The sequence below is a fragment of the Megachile rotundata genome, chromosome 13 (assembly GCF_050947335.1).
Source record: "Megachile rotundata isolate GNS110a chromosome 13, iyMegRotu1, whole genome shotgun sequence".
In the NCBI taxonomy this organism is placed as follows: domain Eukaryota; kingdom Metazoa; phylum Arthropoda; class Insecta; order Hymenoptera; family Megachilidae; genus Megachile; species Megachile rotundata.
The window spans coordinates 5,806,720-5,830,328 of record NC_134995.1 but is presented as its reverse complement, the minus strand read 5'-3'; the positions used below and the strand labels follow the sequence as shown (position 1 = coordinate 5,830,328).

At 32.5% G+C, this 23,609-nt stretch overlaps 1 protein-coding gene across 9 annotated transcripts in view; it reads left to right on the top strand.

The window, feature by feature from the left end:
* Positions 1-23,609, top strand: part of LOC100879998 (bruno 3) — a 465,868-nt gene that overhangs the window by 396,011 nt on the left and 46,248 nt on the right. For 8 of the 9 annotated variants that reach the window (XM_076539338.1, XM_076539340.1, XM_076539335.1 and 5 more), the window contains 2 exons: positions 18,738-18,881; positions 21,379-21,508. In XM_076539338.1, coding sequence (XP_076395453.1) covers positions 18,738-18,881; positions 21,379-21,508 — 274 coding nt within the window. The remainder of the gene's footprint in view (positions 1-18,737; positions 18,882-21,378; positions 21,509-23,609) is intronic. The other variant, XM_076539334.1, reaches the window with a different exon arrangement.

Below are 23,609 nucleotides of genomic sequence, written 5' to 3'. Positions count from 1 at the left end.
TTACAGTGATTACAAAGAAACGAGTGCATGGAAGTACGAGGAACGTTGAAAGTCCATATACACCCGATATTTTCCGGCGTATCCGGCAATTGTTTCGACGTCCATCGGTACAAGGGAATAACGAAAAAAAGAGGGAGAGGAGAGCATCGTGTGTGTTTTCCAATATCAACGAGAGATTTCCGTTCCGTGTCATGCGTGTGCGAAATCACTAGCCCTGGTTGCTTGGTGCTGAAACACTAGGGGCAAACGAGGGGACAGATACGAGGCTGTTACGTGAATATTACTCGTTACAACGCTCTAATCTAATAGCGAAATACGGGGAGAAATTGTGGGCACAGAAGGGGAACTTTAGGATCGTGCCAGGGACTATTTGCCCTTAAAAGAGAAACTGACATGGCGGTGAACGTAATATGCAGATCGCTTAATTATCACAGCGAATTATGCAAATCTTGACACGAACGTTACGAGATTTCATCGCGTAACCATCGAGCGATTCGGGACCGCGAAAACGACGAGAACGAGTCACGCAGTTTGCCGTTTCATTAGGACCATTCGGGATTTATTAGCCTAGGGACGTTCATAATTGACGCTGCACCTATAAAAGCGAAATCACATGCGATAAGATTCGGAAATTTCCAACATGAATTTATCTATCAGGGAAAAAAATTACGGAGCTCTTGTTTGTTCTTTTGGGATACGTTTAATCTGTCGTATAGGGCGAAATATCGAGTGATGTACGGGGTTTACGAGATTGGGTTATAGAATTTGGGTAGATAGAAGAAAAATGTGGAGGAAGGTAGAACTTAATTCGTGTAACTTAATGAAATTTTGATTTTTGAAGAAATTTTGTTATTAATAAATTGACGGAAAAGTACCCACGACGTTATGATCAAACGGTGTTCAATATGTGTATCTATTGTTTTCACTATTACTCTAGAAATACTCAGTGTTTCTCAACATAATTCATTTTTGTATAGAGAATATTAGTTTCCAAATCTCTATATCTCCTAATTTTCATGTTCATAAATTAGTATATGTCCAAAAGTATTCACAATTTACATGTTTTAAGTCCATGTTTCATTATATGTTTCAAATCTCATTTCATGTTATATGTTGCGTGCTTCAAATTTCTATATTCCCACATCATCATGTATCAGATTACTAACATATAAATCTTTTCTTGTGTATTTGCAAATGTCTCCTGAAGTTTGTATATTCTCAAGTGAGATCTCCAAATTCCTATTTAACACTAGATTTACGGACGTTTGATGGTCACTTTTATTTAAATTTACCTAAAGTAGAAAAATAAATAAATTGCAGATGATATGTGAACTACCTAAGACATTGATTCTTTTGCTGAAAGTTGACATTTTTACAAAAATTTCTTAACAAATTCTGTCATCTAAAATAGACCTATTATCCGTCATTTTGACGGGTTCCGTAAATCTAGTGTTAACCCAATTTAAATATTGCTAGTATCAATGTTTCCAAATCAACATTTCCCCATTTTCATATTTCTAAATATTTATATCTCCAAATTACTATAGTCCATAAATCTCTACATTTCTCAGTGTCTACCTCTGAGAAATATAACCTGAAAAAAGTGTTATTTTCTTTAAAATTTTTGTCTTCTCATTTTCTTTTATATTCTCCAATTACATCCAAATTTCTGTACCTCCAAACTTTATGCAAAAAATATTTGCATCCCTTCTACATTGCTAAATAAATCCCAAAATATTTTACAATTACCTTGTTAGTAAATTTTCATAAATTAACTTGTGACACATAGTATTCGTTCTACTTTAAATTTTTAGTACCAACTTTGCAAATTTTATTTAGTTTTTGAAGCGCATCTTCAGTTCAGCTGAACTGCTCGTTCAGATAATTAATGCCTCCTTCTAATAAGAAGGTCAAATTAATTCGCAGAGTAATTTCGCTCGACTAAATTAAAAAAACAAAATTAAAAGTTGGGGTACTCTTAGTTTTTAAATCTGTAATTAACCTAACTATTTAAGCTTATAATTTTGTCGATGGCTGTTAGTTTCAGTTAACAGATTATCGCTGCAGTATTAACAGAAATAAAAGAAGTGAAAATTTCAAATGCATTTTACGTTTGGCGATTTTTGTGCAAATTATAAATAGTGTTAACAAAAAAACGAAAAGAAGGTGAACATTTCAAATATATTTTAGATTTTATGATTTTTTGTTGTACAAATTATACTTAGTATAAAAAAAAAAACGAAAGAAAGTAAAAATTTCAAATTTAATTTACATTTTACGATTTTCAATTGTGCAAATTATAATTAGTATAAAAAGAAAAAACGAAAGAAGGTGAAAATTTCAAATATATTGTAGATTTCACGGTTCTTCGTTACGCAAATTATAGTTAGTGTAAAAAAATGAAAATTTCAAATTTACTTTACATTTCACGATTTTTAATTGTGCAAATTATAATTAGTATAAAAAACAAGACTCAGTACAGTGTAAATCAATGACGGTTTGTAGCTAACTGGGGGTAGTCCAAAAAATACTTAACCCTTATTTTAAAATTGTGTAAAAGACAAGTATAGAAAGAAAATTCATTCAGAAAAATAAAATTGTAAAAGAACAAAATGAAACAATTTTTGCTTACTATGTCATCTATAATTTCAAGTGAAAATGAAGAGTGCAGTTTTAGAGTACCTGGAGCTTCCATTGGTGCAAATAAAAATCCCATCTTGATCACTCGACATTTTGTTACAGAAAATTTCTTAAAATGGACCGAAATTCATAGAAAAATTATTAAAAGTGTTGAAAGACATGAAAAGTGACAGCGAATACGAATTATATTTATCATCGCTGAAACTTTAATGTGCGTCACGAGTGCGTCACATTCTTATAAGACAAGATTAAGTTGACCCTTTGATACTTCCTTTTTTTTTTAATAAGAATGCAGATATAAAAGTTGTAGAAATCCCGTAGCGATAAGATATGGTATCATGCTTATTGCTCTGTGCAATTGAATGCGACCTAAGAACATCCTATTTCCCGGAGCCCTGAGAAAAGAATCTTTCGACGGAAGCGTTCGTTCTAACATACAGCAAACGACATCGTAGCACCGTAAGGGTAATTCGATTTGACTGCGTTCACTCTAGTTTCCCTCGACATGCCACCATCTTCAATTTCTCCGCCTATTTTCTCTACGTTTCGGTTCGTACACGGATACGTATTTGCGTTTATACGTTGACGCGCGAATATGAAATTGAGATATAGATTTGCAAGCTGGCAATCGTAATATTCACCGTATTGCCACGAATGATATTCTGCGTCTTCGCTGTCGCCGAAATCGATTAGATTTCTTTGAAGTATAACCGACGTTCGTTAACGTATTCCGCTGAGGGTTGGATCTTGGAAGAAGGGGATGTGAAACAGCGTTCGAAGTGTACTTTAATATTACACTTCGCTGCAATATTAAATTTCGTTTAATATTATTTCAATATTAGATTCATAATTTAATATTTGACTGTGTCTGTTATTTACTATCGTTTAATTATTACTTTGATATTTCATCATATTTGTACATCGTTTAATTATTACTTTTACTGTATCAATTATTTGATATATCGTTCGATTATTACTTTGATATTTTACTATATCATTTAATCATTATTTTGATATTTTACTATCACTCTGTTAAATTATTATTACTTGGTTAACTTACTATTACTCTATTTTAATCTTGCAGCTGTGATTAGTTCTGACTGATGCAGCTAACAAGAAATTATAAGGTCAGGGGTTAAAACAACACCGTGCTTATTTCATTGCAAGACGAAATTTCATATCCAATGTGAGCTACCCCAAAGATTAAAATATATTTCACACAATGAGAACTTTGTCAATGAGTAATAATTAAAAATCAATTACGAGAGTCGTTGAAGTTTCATTACATTGTACTTTTTCCTGTAAATTTAGATCATTTGCATTCTTCAGTGTAGTTTACGTTATTTTATAAAAAATATATTATCCTAGTTTTAATCAGACCTAAGTCACCACCTTAATCCTACAGTTCATTCAAATAAACGTCACCCTAACAGCATACACAATGCACATTAAACCATTCAAATATTTTCCTCTTGAGTAGCAAAACGTTCGAGGCAGTTGCTTGCATAAGGGGTAGCCGATTAAGTGGTACGATTATCCAGCATGTAGGTACTAGGGATACTGGAGGATAACTGGTAGCAAGACGAAAACGTTCGGCTCGAGGAAGGTCCTTGTGATGATTAAGGTCTGTTAAACCAGGAGATACTCGTATTGCGTCGAATCCTCGCAGATATGAGGGATCTGCGGGAGTATCCCAAGGACTCTTCACGTCGGAGGAGACGTTGCAGTGGTAGACAGAGGGAACATAACGGAGGAAAATCTCGAGCTTCTTGTTGAGGTTATCGATACAAGTCGAACTCCTTGTAAAATGTACCCTGGTGATACTTTTCTCGAAGACTTCGACAATAGCGAAACTGGAAAACTTGTCGGATAACGTCGAAAAATCTTGGGTTTGGATAAATGTCGGAGTCAGATGCATTCTTGAAATATTTTGAGAAGTAAATTTTAGCAATTTGGTAATTAAGGGGAAGCGCTATTTGTTTGGGGATTTGGATTTAGGGGAATTTTGGGGGGGTTGGGAGATAAATTATGACTATTCTATATTTCCTAAGTTCTAAATTTATGAATTTCTGAATTTCTAGATTTTTAGATTTCTGGATTTCTAGATCAGATTTCTAAATTTCTAGATTTCTAGATTTCTGGATTTCTAAATTTCTAGATTTCTAGATTTCTGGATTTCTAAATTTCTAGATTTCTAGATTTCTGGATTTCTAAATTTCTAGATTTTTAGATTTCTGGATTTCTAAATTTCTAGATTTCTACATTTCTACATTTCTACATTTCTAAATCCCAATCTTCAAATCCCCAAATTTCCAAATTTCAGAATTTCTATATTCCAATCTTCAAATCCCCAAATTTTCAAATTTCAGAATTTCTCAATCTCAATCTTCAAATCCCCAAATTTCCAAATTTCAGAATTTCTAAATCCCAATCTTCAAATCCCCAAATTTCTCAAATATCCAAACTTATAAATTCCCAAACACCTAAACCACCAAATCCCTAGATCCCCACACCCGTAACTATCCAACTCCCAAAGTCCCTAAATCTACAAGTCCCCCAATACCGTCTCCAAATTACTAGACCCCAAATTCCTAAATTTCTAAATTCCCATATTCCACAAACCACGAACTAAAGTTCCCAATGTCTTCAGCTCAAATTCGCAAACTACCAAAAATTCTCAAAACTCCCAAAAAATCTACTACTCTCTACTCTACCCCTATGGTTACCATACTATTTTCCAGGTAAACCATAGTATGCTCAGTACATTGCATCGAACTCCTGAATCTCTCCCTAAGCAATTCCCCTTACACAGTTGGAGTTTATTATCGTTACACAGTAGGAATTGCTACTTAGATAACAGAACTTAACTTGGCGCTGTTATGAGCAACAACAAAGATGTTTGATATCCCGTGAAAGGTCAACTAGAGAATACAGAAGCTCGAGTATTGGTTTGAACATATGCATAAATCACATAGAGTGAATACCTCTAACAATAGAATTTTTTGAATTTTAACCAACGACCATCTACAAAAGCGTAGAACGAATTCGGTAGAGCAGTTTTTTACGTCATGGTATAAAGGGGAAATCTTTATTTATACCCTGATGTGTCGATGTTAACGTCATATATCAAGGATTACAAGGTTTAGTGTGTCCGATCGGGAGACAATATTTCTTCGCTTCGAGTGTTGCGGTTAATATCTCCCTGCGTCAATGCTGTTTTCCTTCGAGCTGAAAAAATACAGCTACTCAGGTTCTACAAACATTTTTCACTTCGCATTCAGCAGCTGTGTAATGTGGTTTGTGTCGAGTAGACGTGTCGAGTATCATTTCAGCGTGTAAAGTTACAGGTACACGTTTGCGCGTTCGTTTACACATATATATTTACACGTACACATTTACAGACAGACATTTACACATACATATTTACACGTAACACAATGGGTAGATATTTGATCCATTTGATATTTGTTCATATGCGTTCAAACGCACAGGTTTACGATATGTGAGGTTAGGTGGATGTGAAAATAGCTTGTTTTGTAGGTGTTCAATTGTTCGTTAATTGACTGTAAATTTTCAGTAATTAATTACCGTTGTTGCTGAAGAAAATTCTCTTTCATTATGTGCTTACTGTAAATGCAAAAACATGTTATGCCTTTCATGAAATTAGATGTGTGATATTACAAGTAACACATGTGTAGATTAAATATATTCTGATGTTTGACCATTTAGGACCTACAGATGTATATTATAGGATATCATAGGTAACACATATGTGGATTAAATATATTTTGATTTTTAACCATATATGACATATATGTAGATATATATGTGTATGTATATGATATCATAAGTAACATATATGTTGATTAAATATATTTTTTGTTTGACCTTTAGATGTATACATGTAATATGATACTACAAGTAACACATATGTGGATTAATATGATGTCACAAGTAACACATATGTGGATTAATATGATGTCACAAGTAACACATATGTGAATTAATATATTTTGATGTTTAACCATATGTGACCTATAGATGTACATACGTATGTATATGATATTATGAGTAACACATATGTGGACTAAATATATTCTGATGTTTGACCATATATAACCTATAGATGTATATATGTATATATCAGAAGCAACATATGTGTGGATTAAACGTATTCTGCTATTTGACCACATATGACGTATACACACATACATGCATATCATTTCAAATATTACCCATTACTATTTTTGTAAATAGTATGTATGTCTACATCGTCTTTCGATTGTTCAATCATCATTCACAAACATTAAAATTCATTTTAGACGAAAAACCCTTAAACCCATTTCTAAATTTTCCAGTCGAAAAAATCGACATCACCATCGAATGCAAGTATGGAATATCTATTTCCTACCTTAAATTCATTTGCAAATTTCCAGAAAGAATTGCCATAATCAATCATTACCGTATTAGGGTTCAAATATCGAACATTCCCATTTCGAAGAAACCCTCCCGAAATCAATCGAAAAATTCCGAATTTACATTTATATTATAGAAGCGCAATATTCTCTGAGGGTTGCGGCGTATCCGGGTCGGCTCAATCTCGAAATCATAGCGCGGCATCAACTGATCGATCATTAAAGCAAGGTTATTACCGTGAAAAATTGGTAGCTGCGGCGCGCGAATTCCCCGATCATTTTTTTTTGTTCCTCCTCTTATTTTTTCTCCCGTGGAAGCTCATCGAGCCGTATAATACGGTTTACTCTACTCGAATTGACAGCATGTTCGCGCGTCACGGGACGGCCAATATTTCTCCAGGGGCTCAATATTTCTGCGAGGTTCGCGGTGGCTCTCCACTCCGGTATGTCACCCCTGGAATGCGAACGAGCCGGCCTCACGCGTAGTTATGCCTTCCGAAGCGTGTGACATTTCTTGTCACGCCTCGCGACATGCTCGCGAACCCTCTCCCCTTGCCAACTCCTGAAATGTCTCGTAATAAAAGCAAACCTACAGAAGTGTTTTGCCACGGTGCCGGTTGAAACGTGCCGGAGACGTAACGCAGTCGTTTTCAGCGCAGGAATTTTAAATAACGTTACTACGTTTTTATTTTCCTCGCCTACGGCGCCTGGCAAATTAAGTGCTCGGTATAAAAAGATCCCCACCTACGAATGGACGAATTTGAAGAACTATTGTTTCTTGCACCCGTATGCTCTTTAATATTCAACTTTTCTTTGATACTTTGTTACAGCGAACACATACTCGAGTAAACGAAAATTCTGGCCATGAAAACAGTTACATGAGGTGGAAACGTGTTTATAGTTTTATGCAGCACTGAATTTATAGCGCTGGGGAAAAGATATGAAATGCAATGAGGACGTTAAAAATCATGTATGAGAATATTAAAGACACCGAGAATGATAAAAATCGAGAACGTTAATGACAATAAAAATGTTAAAAATCATTGGAAAATTATTATTGGAGCAACAAATAATTGTTGCAATGATGACAATTACTCGAACAATTATTTACGGTCCCAAAATATTTTTCATAGCAACGTTCTTTCACAAAAAAGCGTTTTGAACAGAAAAGTTTCAGAACAATTTCAGTAGTATGATCGATACATATAAAACAGACTGGACTACCATGTGGTTCGTTACGGAAACATATTTTCAAAATGACGGCAGTGGTCCAATCTAGGAAACTGGTTTCGAATTTGGACCACGGATATTCCAAATTGGACAATGTCCATTTTTCGTTATTTGGATACCTGATGTGAACAGCATTGTACCTTTACAGTAGAATGTAGTTATAATGTTCGTGTCAGGTATCGACTTTGGGAAAGGATTTTTATTTAAAAATATACAGTAAATGTTCATTATTTATTTATAAATTTACAGTTGAAGATTAAAGAAACTTGTAGCCTTTATTTATCAAGTAAAGTGTAATTAAATCTAATATGTATTTATTAATAATAAATTATGTGGTCACTAGGAAAGTGCTAACATAACCTCAAATTAAGTCCTCATTCATCATGAAATAGATTATTGTAACATTTCTTGAACTGTTCCATATATTTAATAATATAGTATAGTTTCGTATATTTAATAAAATAATTTCCAAATGAAATACTATTTTCTCGCAAATTTTTTACCACATTTTATACATTTGATATTAGTTGCTATATTTCTTAGATAAAGATTCAACTCCATGAAATTGGCTAATAATATTTCTGGTAATAGTCGCCATTTACGACATGTGTATCATTATTAAAGAAAATGAAACTTTGGCGTTCTCCCAAAAAGAGATTTCCAAACTTCAAAAATTTTATTACTGTTTCCCAGAGAGGAACTGTATAAAAGAAATTATGCATTTCCATTTGAAGAAATAATACAATTATGTTCTTTTGACATTCTACTGTATCGACTAGTAACGAAGTTACAATACCTGATGCAATCAACCTTGTAATATCAGCGCCATTTTGCGCCTGGTAGAACCCTTTGGCGCGATATTTGAAGTATTTTCTACGTTTATCATTATTAAAGAAAATGAAACGTTTCATGCTAAATTTACCATTCTACCAAAAAGAGATTTCCAAACTTCAAAAGTTTTATTATTGTTTCCTACTACTTTCACATAGAATGACGAGAAGTCATCATTGCCTGGTAGAACCTTCTGGCGCGAAATTTGAAACGCTTTCTACTTTTCACCAACTGATGAACGTCTACAGTGAATAGTATTATATCTTCTTTTTCTAACTGTCTTATACTACTTTTCCAAGAAAAGTGTGAATTGTATAACATCTGAATACGTTCTCCTTGCAAAAGGAGAATCCGTTTCCGGTTGAAATCGCAATCTCGCAATCGGATTCGGGAGAACAAAGCAATACCGAAGTATCTGTTTACACGCGTCGAAATGAAGAAACTTCGATGGCGGAATTCGATTCTTAAACGGACGCTTTTGAACGAGCGTTGACACGGGCGATTAGGTAGGCGAACTTCGAAAAGTTTTGCGAGTCGAGAGAAGAGTAGCAGGGATCGTGTGTTGTAGGTGGACGTAACATCAGCAACAGGAGTGGCCCTCGAGCCACGGCGGATGTTCCTTTCTGTTCGAGGAAGCAAGCGAAAAGTGGATGGAAGGAAATTGTCTCTGCATTAACGGAGGCTCGGAAACTGCTTCCAACATTTAATTAAAGACATTCTCTGAGTAATTCCCTGGGCGGCCTCGTAATTGCATTGCTTTTATCTCCGGTACAACTGTTACTTGTTTGCCGAGTCTTTCGTATCGGGAGTCAGAACGGGATACCGAATCCCGTGGGTAGGAAAAAGTATGAAAGAGAAAGAAACGCGATCATGAGATATGGATACCTCGATATTATTCTCTAGTTATGAGTTAATGTGCCCGCGGAAGAATTCTTGATATCGTGATTAAATTTCAATTGGAATTAATTCTTCCTTTCGTTTAACTAACTACTGATCATTTAATCAATTTACAAGTTTCTTATTTGGTATTCAATTTTGTTATAAAAGTTGACCCAAAAATTGCATATATTTTAATATTTTGCAAATTTATATATTTTAAAATTTACATATTTTACAAAATTCATTAAATAACACTTCCCTTAAGTACTTCATTTTAAAAAGAAATATAATACTGAAATACTTCTTTTTAAATTTGTGTTGATTTTTATCGAGATAAGTGCTCGATATTTGATCGTTTCTTTCGCAATTTTATATGTAATTAAACTTCATACGGGATAGGGTTTAAATTATACGTTCGAGTGGCAAAGGTAGCGTGATAACTGAAAGTAAAACTATTGTGGTGAACTTTAACGAGCGAGAATTAAAAGATAACAGGTAGGATTTGCGTCTTCTGGGATTGATTGCTCTTCAAATTTACGGAGCTACCCCTCGTTATTAAGGAACCCTTCGTACCAAAATATCCTTGACGAGACTTCACTGGGGACTGATATTGGCATTTAAGTAGAATCGACAGCCTCGCCTGTCGTCTCACCCTTACTTTAAATTCCATTTCTGTTGACGTTTATATATTTGATGATGAAGAGTATTATCGATATGAAATGAACGTCAGGCTTCGCGCAATATTTTTTTGCTGTAATCAGTGTATTTATGAAAGCAAAATCACATATAAAATTAACTGTATAACAATAATTTAACGTACCTGATAATACAATAATACATATTACAATAATTTATTATACGTGATATGTGTCTTTTAATTTACGTTTGAAAATTTAAATCTTCAATTATTATTATTTTAATTCATTTTTATATCCTGTCAATCAAATACAAATTACTGGTTCAATTAAATAAAACTCTGCCGAGTTTTATTATCCCTAAACGTTATAAGCATTTTGTCCTAAAATTTCAATTTGTTAAATACAATTCATCAATTAATTTATCTCAGCCTTTGAAAAGACAATTGATTATTGTGTAGCTATTTAATGTTTATTCATCATTGATAATCAATTTTAAATTATCATCAAAACGACTCGTCCTTTTGAAAAGGGTTAAAAAGCGACTGAACTTTTGCATTAAATTGTGAACAGATTAGAGAATGGAATATTTTATACCGAGGCTTTTTGCACCAAATCAAAGCCTCCAACTTGTAATTCGAAATGTATCGATGAATTGGATAGTTTGGATGTATCCTTCGATTCGGAGATTCGACAGAGGATCGCATGGACAAGAGGCAATCGGCGTTCCAGCCGGTTCTGTGGCTCCAGTTGTATCTATTGAAATTACCAGCTGGTGAATTGGCAAGTGTGATGGTGCGGCTAACAGCACAGCCTCCAATCAGTAGGTAATTGCTTCATTCTGTTGGCAGGTTCGCTGCAATATCGCGGTTCTGTGAATCGAACCTTCACTTTCAAAGACTTTGCCATCCTCAAAGGACGATGGACTTTTGTTTCTTTGCAGCTTGCGAAAAGTGATTTGAAACGTGCAATTCGTACATTCTTTTATTCGCGCTATATCAAATATGGAGGCTTTCGGAATGTGACTCACTCGTCATTTAGCTTAATTTAAAATAAATAATTAAAGCGAAACAGTAACTTCAACAGAGACATAATAACTTCAAAAGAATTCATTAAACGTTTAAAGGATTAGGTTAGGTTCAATGAAGGTTAGGTGCGAACTTGAAATAACTTCAAGGTTTAACACCATAGTAATCAAATGACAGTTTCATAAGTTTCCCATTTTATTTCACAAAATTCGATCAGATCTTGAGATCTGTGCTGACTTTTGTGAAGATGAATTTTATTGTTTATTTGTTTCTCTTCTATTTTAGCGTACTGTGTTATACGTCGGAATTGTTAGAATTAAAGTTGTAATATACTGAAAAGATTTCTCTTGATAACAACATACGTAATATCTAATTGACCTAATGTGTACCTAATATAAAATTAGGTAGGTATTAGTACCTACCTAATGTCTACCTAATATAAAATTAACATGGTTATTATCTAAATGAAACGTACAAATCAATACTATATTACTAACAAGAGTAACACATTACTATATTACTACAAGAGTTGAAAATATTGGTATGAAAAGAAGTATTTAATTAAATAAGCATGGTAGCGAAAACACGTTGAATGGGTACGTCGATATCGAGGTCATTGTCGACGGTCAAATTCGAACGGAACTATTCAGGGGCGTGCCAAGCTATGAAAAATATCGACAGAACGGCCGCAAAAAGGGGGAACGTAGGGGTTTGGGAGGCGACATTTTGTATTCTCTCTACGAGTAAAGCCGCTCGAACAACTCGTTATACGCGGTGAAAAGCATCGACGCGTGCTGTTGAGGAAAATAATTTGTCTCGCGTCGACAGCCTCGAAGCGTGGAAGGCCATCTTTCTCTCTGTCTCTCTTTCTCCCTCTGCAACAAACCCGCTAAGTCATGTAGCGTATGTGACATTTACACGGGCATATATGTACGTACATCGATATACCGTGGCCGGTAGAATGAGGAGAGGAGAGGGCAAGAAGGGTGCCGAGGTCGTATCAGAGCCAGTGAAGCCGAAGCCTCATTATTGGGGGATTACGGTTCATTAATTCCGATCCAACGTTCTGAACTACACGCGAAAAGAAAAAGCCAGCCGATATCACGTAGAGAACATTTGAAGCCTCTGCTCGACGGATCGTTATATTTGTACACTTTGCCTTTTAGGTTGTCTCTTTAAAATCCGTCACACAAAAGCACAAGGTCTTATTATAGTTACGGGTATTAGCGTTACATTATACTCTGTCATTTTCTACGATAACGTTTCCATAACTTTTGCGTTTAAATTTAAATGATGACTTTTCTACGCCACTACTATTACTTTATGTCGTTTCATATTATTTTATTTTATCTACAAAAGTTACAGGAACTGAGGCACCTAATTTTTATATACTTCTTCAAGTTGTAGCAGGTTACTTCAACTTGGAATTGACAATATTATGTTGTAATAAAATTAATATTTTATGTCTTTCAACTCTTGCAAAAATTTATTTTGAAATCACTCAATTATTCAACGTTTAATATTACCTTTCCCAATTACTAACTTCAAACATACAATATGTAATAAATATATAAATATGCACTAAAAGCTGCAGTATAAAATTTCAGACACATGTAATTTTTGTTTTTAATAAATGTAATATTTATTTTAATAAAAGTAACATTTAAATATTCATAATAGCGAAGGGTAACGTACATTTTAAATACACCCGAAATATCCTGATTTCAAATACGACTAAAAAAGTATTGATTTATCGACCACTTTTACATTCCATTTATTTTTCTTCGAAAATGGTATAAATTACAGCTGGCCGGCATTAAAGCACGCTTCTATTCGAAATCATAGTCGTACGTGCTCGTGCATTAAAAAGATACGTCGCAGCGATGGGTTCACACGCGAATGTTAAACACTGAATGGAAAGGATGATCCAGGAATTGGCATTATAACCCAGGAACGATTTCACATCCAGTATCATTGATACTGCCCAACTGTATAGCGGATATCGCTATAAAAATCGCTTTTACTATTTTTCAGTCAAACATTTTAAAACCGTTGTCAAAGGTATGCAGTGTGCAAAAACGAAATTGGTCCAACTTTTTACGAGGTGCTTTTTTTTTAAAGTTTCTTTAGTAGACTCGTCGTCAGACAGCGACAAAACGAGCTCATGCAAAAACATTCGATGAAGCATCTGCTTGCGTTCCTAAAATTAAATCAATTTATGGGATCAAATCTGTTTGATCGGGGAAATGAAAAAATCTTGCATAGTATCGTAATATTTTATGAAAACGATAAAATGAGAGTTGTTTTGATTTTTGGTATCAAGGACAGAATGTCAGCAACTTTTTAAATGTGGTTCGAGAGAAATTTCTGTGGTATTTTATGAGTAATTTTATAAATGATTTAATATCATAGTAGATATGTGGAATGATTGTAAGTTATTATAAATTACGAACCTCTATTAATATAGTTAATATTCAAATAAACAATACAATAACTTACAAATGTGTGTAGTACAATAATTTATAATTAAAAGACATCATAAAATCAGTTACAATTATAAACCTTGTAAATCTTTACAATGTTTGTTAAATTAAGATTTGAAATAAAGAAGAATTATCTCTGCACGAACGTTTCTAAAAGAATTAAGTTATCTGTACGTAATTACATAAGTTAAGTTTGAGAAATTTTTGCTACGAAATCACGGGTTGAACAGAGATCAAATGAATGCCGCACTAAATTCATGCCATGTTAAAAGCTTTTAAGCGGGTACGTTTTTATCGGTAGCGATGCGAGACATTTTCATTAGCATTTTACACGAGCCGCCATTTTGTTCTCGGTCACGCGTATGAGCGTCGAATACAATTGGCGGTCGTTGAATTGTGTTCGAACAGGGTAGAAAAGGGACGGTTGGCTCGCAATTATTAAAAAGTTTCGTTTACAGCCAAGTCGAATAAGGCCAAACGCGTGTATAACCACTACGTTTCAAGGAAACCAGCATCCGGCCACAGTTTACAAGGCATAAAAGTTATGCGGGTTTCATGGTTGGATACAACTTTCCACATTACTGTAACTAATATCAAGAGCACGCCGCGAAACTCGTAGGTGTTGTTTCCCTTGCGAACAACCCTGAAACTAAAGCTACGATATCTTAAATTAGACTGTGTTCCTTTAAAAGAATATTACATTGAGCTACGTATTAATAGCGATTATCGTTTTATCGGTGGTTTCCAGAAAGTTTCGATGTAAAATTTTACGGGCATTAATTTGATTCGAAAGCTAACTTTTTATAGCTTTATGATATTGACGTAAACAGGAATCTTATTAACTCCTTGTACTTGTAACTTACATTCATTAATACAAGTTTACACACTTAATATAGAAATTTCAAATAAATTATTTAAAATAAATCTATAGTATTATGTACAAACATAGTTACACAGATAATAGTGACATTCCTAATAAGAAAATAATAATATAAAAATTCATTAAACTCTTTAACCATGAAGCTTTAAAGCTCACACTAACAAAATACATTTGAGTGCAAGGGAGAATTTGATTTTGAGGTATTAATCTTTGTGGGCAATGATTTTTAAGATTCAGAGTATTTAATTTAATTAACATTTGCTAGAAAAAATATTAGCATGACCATAGGTCATTTCAGGGTCATTACAAGGTTCATCTTGATATTATTTTTCTGTAAAAGATTTTCTTGCGTATTTTTCTTAAATATTCATATTTATATTAATATTTATAATAAGTGTACTAACATTGTATTTATATTAATATTATACTTGCATTAGTATTGTATTAACATTATATCTGAAATAATACCATATTAATATTATTAAAGTAGCAATAATTATATGAATGCCATACTAACATTTTAAAGTATCATATGATTATATTAACATCTTATAAACATTCTTAAAATATCATGCTATTGTATTAATATCTAATTCTTAACATATCATATCACCATATTATTATAATATCTACATAATTTTTACTTAATATTAATGTATTGTAAAATATTTGAACGTTTCAAATAAATACAATAAAAGAATATTATATTTGAAAGAAAGACAGCAAATAAAAAGGGAAGAGATGACGGAGCAAGTGAAAAAGTGTATAGCAAGGAAGGGATGAAAGGGGATGAACCATGCAAAATCGCGTGACAAGAATGCGGAATTTCCAGCAAGCATGTCAACGGGTTACAATATTACCATCGTTATATAAACTCAGACACGCCCGGCATTTGCATTGATGACGTGAATATAATATATCACTAGAAGCTCGAAAGCTGAGCTTTTCTCCGCACTCACAATGGCCACTGACCACCTGTTGCCTTTCCATTTATATTTTAGACGTGGTAAGAACGTCATCGCCTTATGTATCCTCGTAAGCATCTCGAAAAGCAGCGTCTTTTCACATCGAGAAATACGCGTAATAATTCCATCTTTTGCACGATCATGATCCTTTGATAGATCAATCTTTATCACCGTAAGAACCTGTCATTTATATTCTTTTATTATTAAAGCCGGACTTTCAATGTAATTTTTCGACTGCGTATTTAATTTTGATTTATTGGTGAAACTGGAGAAATTATTTTATCTGCAAATTCAATAAAAAATTTGAACTACGTTAAAATAGTTAATTTTGATGAAAAATTGAATTGGATGAAAATTGAATTGAAGAGTAATTTAAAAATTGAAGACTAAATTGTAAAATTTAATTTTGTAATACAAAATGGTATTGTAAAAATTTAATTTTATAATACAAAATGGTATTGTAAAAATTTAATTCTAAAGTACAAAACGGTACTGTAAAATTTTATTTTAAAATTCAAAATGGTATTGCAAAATTTAATTTTAAAAATTCAGAATGGAATTTCAAATTTTATTTTAGAAATTGAAAATTTTATTTTAGCATTCAAAATTGAATTCTCAAATTTTATTTTAAAAATTGAAATTGTAACCAAAAAATTTGATTCTAGAATCGAAAATTCAATAATTAAATGGAATTTTATAACTGAAAATTTAATTTCAGAATTTTATTTTACAATTGCATATTTTCAATTTTTACTAAAATTAAACAATTAACTGCTGGATTTCTACCTAACCAAGAAAACGTGAATCTTCATATTCCAGACATAAAAAACAATACTAAAAAAAGAAGTCAATAATTTTATACACCCCAAAGTTTAACCTAACGAAATATTTTAATTTTTAACAAGAAAAAATTTGTATAGCTGTTAAACGCAAGCGAGTTAGCCGATAGGTTAATTTCCAGCGATTAATGAGGAAGACGTTGAGGCTTCTTTGATAATTACGTCCGTTGTCGAAGCGGCGTTATTATCAAATTTTATACGTGTTATAAATTCATAAAGGACGAGAAACGCGTACGCGGTCACGGAGAAAATGCGGGATTCTAGAAAATTATGCGGCTTTACGTCGGCGACGGTAATCCCCTTGCTACAGCGCCGCTTCGTCTCATGGAAATTACGAAGCGGCACGTCTGACAGGAGTATCTGATCCTACGTTTCAGACGCGCTTGTCATAGCAAGGCAATTTACATCGTGAGCAACTTAATTTTGACACGATAAATCGCATAGGCCGCCATCTTGATTTCCCATAATGCGCTGGTCAAAGGAGGATGTTGGAAATAGGTCGACTTTGTCTCGTGGAATTTGAACTACAAATTCTTATGGATTTTACCGTGAAATCACGTGGAGAAGTCTTCTTTAGGGAGTAGGGAAAGATTGAAAGAAAAATTGAAGAGAAGACATTCATCACTTATAGGTTAATTATATTATGAGTTAATATTGATCATTACGTATATGAATATTTGTATTAATTGCTTTAAGAATTCATTATATTAACAAAATTTTATTATTAAAATTTCAAGTTTTTGAATTGACGATCTTCCTGATGTGCTATTCCTTATATTTGAGAATTTTGCAATTTCGGAAAATTTGGATTTGAAAAATTGGATAGGAAATTTGAAAGAGTTTAGAAATTTGCAAGTTTGGGAATGTGAGAGCAATTTTAGAAATTTGAAGTTTGAAAATTCAGGAATATGGAAATTTGAAAATTTGGAGATTTGGAAACTTAGAAATTAGAAAACATGGGCGTTTGATAATTTTGGAATTTGTGGTTTTGAGAATTATGGAATTTGGCAAAATGGAACCTTAAAAGCTTGGAAGATTGGGAACTTGTAAATTTAGAAATTTGGAAAAGAAGCTTGAGAATTTGAAAATTTTGAGGTCTGGAAATTTGGAAATTTGGAAATTAGGAAAGATGGGTGTTTGGGAGTTTTGGAGTTTAGAATTTTGAGAATTATAGAATTTTGCAAATTGAGACCTTGGAAGTTTGGAAGCTTGGAAGATTGGAAACTTGCAAACTGAGAAATTTGGAAATTTAGAAGCTTGAGAATTTGAAAATTTTGAGGTCTGGAAATTTGGAAATTTGGAAATTAGGAAAGATGGGTGTTTGGGAGTTTTGGAGTTTGGAATTTTGAGAATTATGGAATTTTGCAAATTGAGACCTTGGAAGTTTGGAAGCTTGGAAGATTGGAAACTTGCAAACTGAGAAATTTGGAAATTTAGAAGCTTGAGAATTTGAAAATTTTGAGGTCTGGAAATTTGGAAATTTGGAAATTAGAAAAGATGGCCGTTTGGGAATTTTGGAATTTGTAATTTTGAGAATTATGGAATTTTGGAAATTGGGACCTTGGAAACTTGAAAGATTGGAAACTTGCAAATTTAGAAATTTAGAAGCTTGAGAATTTGAAAATTTAGAAGTCTGGAAATTTGGAAGTTTGAAAATTTGGAAATTTGAAACTTTGTCAGTTTCAAATTTTGAAACTATGGGAACTTGATTTAATAGTTCAAAAATTTGCAAATTTACCAGTTTGGGAATCTGATAATTCTAATCTAAAATATAGAAATTATCAAATTCCAAATTCATGGTTGAACACCATTACTTCCAAACATTAATAACCTAAACTGATATTGGTATATTAACATTATATTAATATTGCAATCGACTTTAATAAATAAGTATTATTCCATTGTGTTTCAGGGTGCGTCATCCAGCGTAGTGGTAAAGTTCGCAGATACTGAGAAAGAGAGACAAGTAAGACGCATGCAGCAAATGGCCGGGAACATGAGCATCCTTAACCCTTTCGTCTTCAATCAGTTCGGCGCTTACGGCGCTTATGCTCAGGTGGGTCGCATTACCGTTAATGGCTCTCGCGTTACCACATTACCGTCTAGTTGTCCTCGTTATCGTGAATCACAATCTATAATAGCTTCTGTCTTGTTAAAAATGACCGACGATATTCGATATTCTCCTCCTTCACTTGTCATCGTGACAACTTTAACCCATCTTTCTTCTTTTTTTAACTGATTCGCAATCTATCGTTCTTTCACGTCCTGCGTATAAAATTCTTCTCTTCGATTCTTTTAATCTTCACAAATTATAATCTTTATTTATTTTTAACTAATACAAAGTTACAACTAATTCAATCACAAGATTTTCAATCATATAATACATATTTAAATTTATTTGCATATTTTATATTTTATATTTTAATGTGTTAGGTTTCTGTACTTGTAAATTCTTTTTCATAAAAAAAAATTAAAATATTCCAGTTGTTTAGACTATAAACAGTTATGTATAGTATAACGATATTTATAGTTATAATTATATATAGTCATAGCTGTAGTTATACTACAGTTATGATAATGTAACTTACAATATACTTGAATAATGTACTACACTAATGATACATATATTATAAATTTAACAATATTATACAGTATTTAGTATAAATTATGTAATATATTATAATTATAGTTATAACTATGAAAGCCAAAATACCGACACCTATAATCCCAACCTCTAAAAACCCGATAGCTAAAGTCCCGGCAGTTATAATCCCGAATATATTTATCGAACGCACTTCAAGTGAGGTTTTAAATGATACCAGTCAAACGCGGCTAACAGTTAAAATTAAACTGGTTCAAGCTAGTTTTATATATTATTTTATTCGACAAGTATATTCGACACCACTGGGATTTTAAATGACGGGATTTTAGCTGTCGAAACTTTGGACAGTTGAGATTTTAGATTGTGAAGATTTTGTGACGAATTCATATTCATACTATAAATACCGTACATACACATAATAATACACAATGTAAATCATATTCTTTATATACATGATTATAAAATGATTATAAAATTGTTTTATGAAAGAGAAAATAACGAAAAACAATTTCGAAAGACACGAATGTAAATTTCTAAGGTGGAATTTCATGCCGAAAAATTTTCGCATATCATTATTTAATATTCGGTACTTATTTAATTGTTGTGTGCTTCGATAAGAGAAATTCAACAAAATGGTAGCCTTATTTGTGGAATAAATGCGCATTATTTTCGAACGTAGGTGTTCGTCTGCAGCATTGTCGAGTGATGCTTTCATACGATTGATATAAAGAAGTCAGTGAAACAAACAAAACAGTGGCCAGCATTGTTAAAATGAGTATTATTATATAAAACAAAGCTGTTTCTGATAAGAAAAGGTATAATACTTCTGGGAAATGAAGGATTTCTATAGACATTATTATATTGAACAATATGGGTGTAACAAAATTTTGTTAACCTTGACTTTTTGATGAAGATCAACGAAATTATAACAATCTGTTTTTGATTTGTTGTTGTATCTGGTATTGATAGACAATTGTATATAAAATTCATTGTGGTAGACACATTTTTGAAGTAAGTGGGTTAATTCGGTTGCCGGTAGTGATGGATAAGTGAAGCGATGGTTTTGGGCATGTGATATGAATCTGCCGGCATGAACAACTTTCCAATGAAAGTCAATTTTTCAATTTGAAAATTTAGTGGTTGCTTAATTTTAGAGTTTTGAAGAAAAATTCAAAAATTTAGAATATTTGGTATATTTTCAAATAGCTAAATTTCTAAACTTCTAAATCTGAAGTACTAGATTGCCTATTTTCTAAGTTCCTAAATTTTTAAATTACTACCTTTGAAAGTACCTACCTCTAAAATTACTCGATTTGAAAATTTAAATAAAATTACCGAGTTACTAATTTTCCAGATTTGTGGACTTTTGTATTGTGAGATCAAAGTTTGTTGAAATTATAAGTATTCTTAGCTTTAATATTGCAAATGGACAATTCGAGAATTAGAGAATTGAAGAATTGGAGAATTGGAGAATTGGAGAATTGGAGAATTGGAGAGTTGGAGAATTGGAGAATTGGGGAATTGGAGAATTGGAGAATTGGAAAATTGGAAGATTAGAAATTTGGAAATTTGGAAAATTAGAAAATTAGAAAATTGGAAAATTGGAATATTGAAAAATGTAAAAATTAAAAATTAAAATTTGAAGAATTTGTATATTTGAAAATCTTATAATTTGAACATTTGAGAATTCCATAATTTAAGAATTTCAATATTTAAAAATTTGAGATATAAACATTTGGAGAATTGGAAAATTACAGAACTGCAGAAAGAATTTAAAAATTAGAAATTTTCATATTTTCACAAAGTATTTTCGCAAAACAGAAATTGGTCTTGTAATTCGCGTTATCGGGACACTATGTTCACATTAACGTAGACATTTACCACTTAATTAACAATTTAAGCGGAATACATTCCCTCGGATGTGTTTTCGACATATAAGTTCTATTTACAGCAGCAAGCAGCCCTCATGGCTGCCGCAACGGCACAGGGGACGTACATCAACCCGATGGCGGCGTTGGCAGCTGGACAATTGCCGCACGCGTTAAATGGCATGCCAAACCCCATCGTCCCACCGACTTCCGGTACGTTTTTCTTTCTTTTAACACTCTATGCACCTATTTTGAACGTCGTGTATAACATAAGTTAACACTTTGAGGGCCGTTGTCATGTAATATATCGCAATTCCAGTAACTCTGTACGCCATCTTGCATTAAATACTTATTGCATTATTATTGTTATATTATTGTATTTTGAAAATTTTGCGGTAGGTATGTTACATAGGAATTGTTTGGTATAATTCTGTCAATAAACTTCATTATGTATAGTACAAAATATTAACCCCTTGTCTTGTAATATAACTCCACATGTGACTGTTGAAATGAGACAAATTTTCGACTGAATTTTAAATTTAATTTTAAATCAACTCGGTCACCAATGATAGGCATAAAGTAAACAAAGACATATACAAAATATCCCTACCATTTGAACATTTTTTGTCTCTTTTAATATTACAAAAGTAATTAATATTACAACAATAAATCTCTTGTCAACGAACTCATAAATTAAGGCGTTATGTAATTTCCGAAATTTTATCACAATGTATGTTAAATTATAAAATGGCGTATTTTAGTCGAATAGTATATTTTAATCAAGTACTGCATTTTAAATTATCACTGATATGGTAGAATTATAATTATTCCAAAAGTCGCAAAATAAACAGTTGCAGATAATTGTTAAACAGAAATGTACACAAACTTTTTACTGGCACAGTAATAACAAACATTAATTACGCAGTTGAACTTTAACGGAAATAGCCGACAGTTGTTTTGAAATGTTGTTAACGTGTACAATACAAGTACTTTGCAAAAGTTTCTATAACTGTCAGTGCTGTATACTTGCTGCTCAAAATTATGGTAGCTCCTGTTTCTATGTTGTTCTGCGTTACTGCTCCTGTTTGAAAAAGAAAATAAATTAGGAAAATCACTGAAAATCTTTCCAAATTTTTAATTAACAATATAACAAAAATATAAACAATTTCGATTTTTGAAAAATAGGAAAACTGTGTTCTTGAAAATAATTAATACGTACTTTGCAAACAGAGAAATATTTCATGAAATGTATGGCCATCAAAGTGTTGGAGTAGCTAAATTGTTACTGTTGACGTAAGTGGACTCAAGCTTCCGAATTTTTAAAGCTTCAAATTAAATTCTGAATTTCCATATTCACAAATCCTTACTTGTTAAATTTACAAAAGTACAAATATTTCAAATTTCCACATTTCGATGCTTCCATGTTCATAACCCTGTAGATTTCTGTAGATTACCAAATTCCTAACCTTCAAAATTCAAATTTTAAAATTCGCTAGTTTTCAGATTATTCTAAATTTTTAATGTAGCAAATTTCTAACTTTCAAAATTCAAGTTTGTAACTTCCCCAGCTTCAAAATTTCCAAAATCTAGTGTTATCAATTTCAAAATTTCTAACTGCTCAAATTCCTAACCTTTCAAATATCTATCTTTCTCGAAAAAACCTTCAAAATTTAAATTCCCAAGTTCCATAACTTCCAAATTCCCAAATTTCTAAAATTCTAAATTTCTGAATTCCTAACCTCTCAAATATCAATCTTCCTCGATTTCAAACCTTCTAAATTTCCAAATTTCTGAAATTCTAAATTTCTGAATTCCTAACCTCTCAAATATCAATCTTTCTCGATTCCAAACCGTCTGAAACTCAAATTCCCAAGTTCCATAACTTTCAAATTCCCAAATTTCCAAATTAGTAACCTCTCAAATATCAATCTTCCTCGATTTCAAACCTTCTAAATTTCCAAATTTCTGAAATACTAAATTTCTGAATTCCTAACCTTTCAAATATCTATCTTTCACGATCCCAAACCTTCTAAATTCAAATTCTCAAGTTCCATAACTTCCAAATTCTCAAATTTCTAAAATTCTAAATTTCCAAATTCCTAACCTCTCAAATATGTATCTTTCTCAATACCAAACCCTCTAATTTCAAATTCCCAAGTTCCATAACTTCCAAATTTCTGAATTTCCAAATATCTAAAATTTTTAATTGCCAAATACCCAAATTTCAAATTTTCCAACTATCCAACTTCCAAATCCTCAAAAAAGCCACTCCCTCCACAAACTATCCCTAAAAAGAACTTCATTCATACAAGCA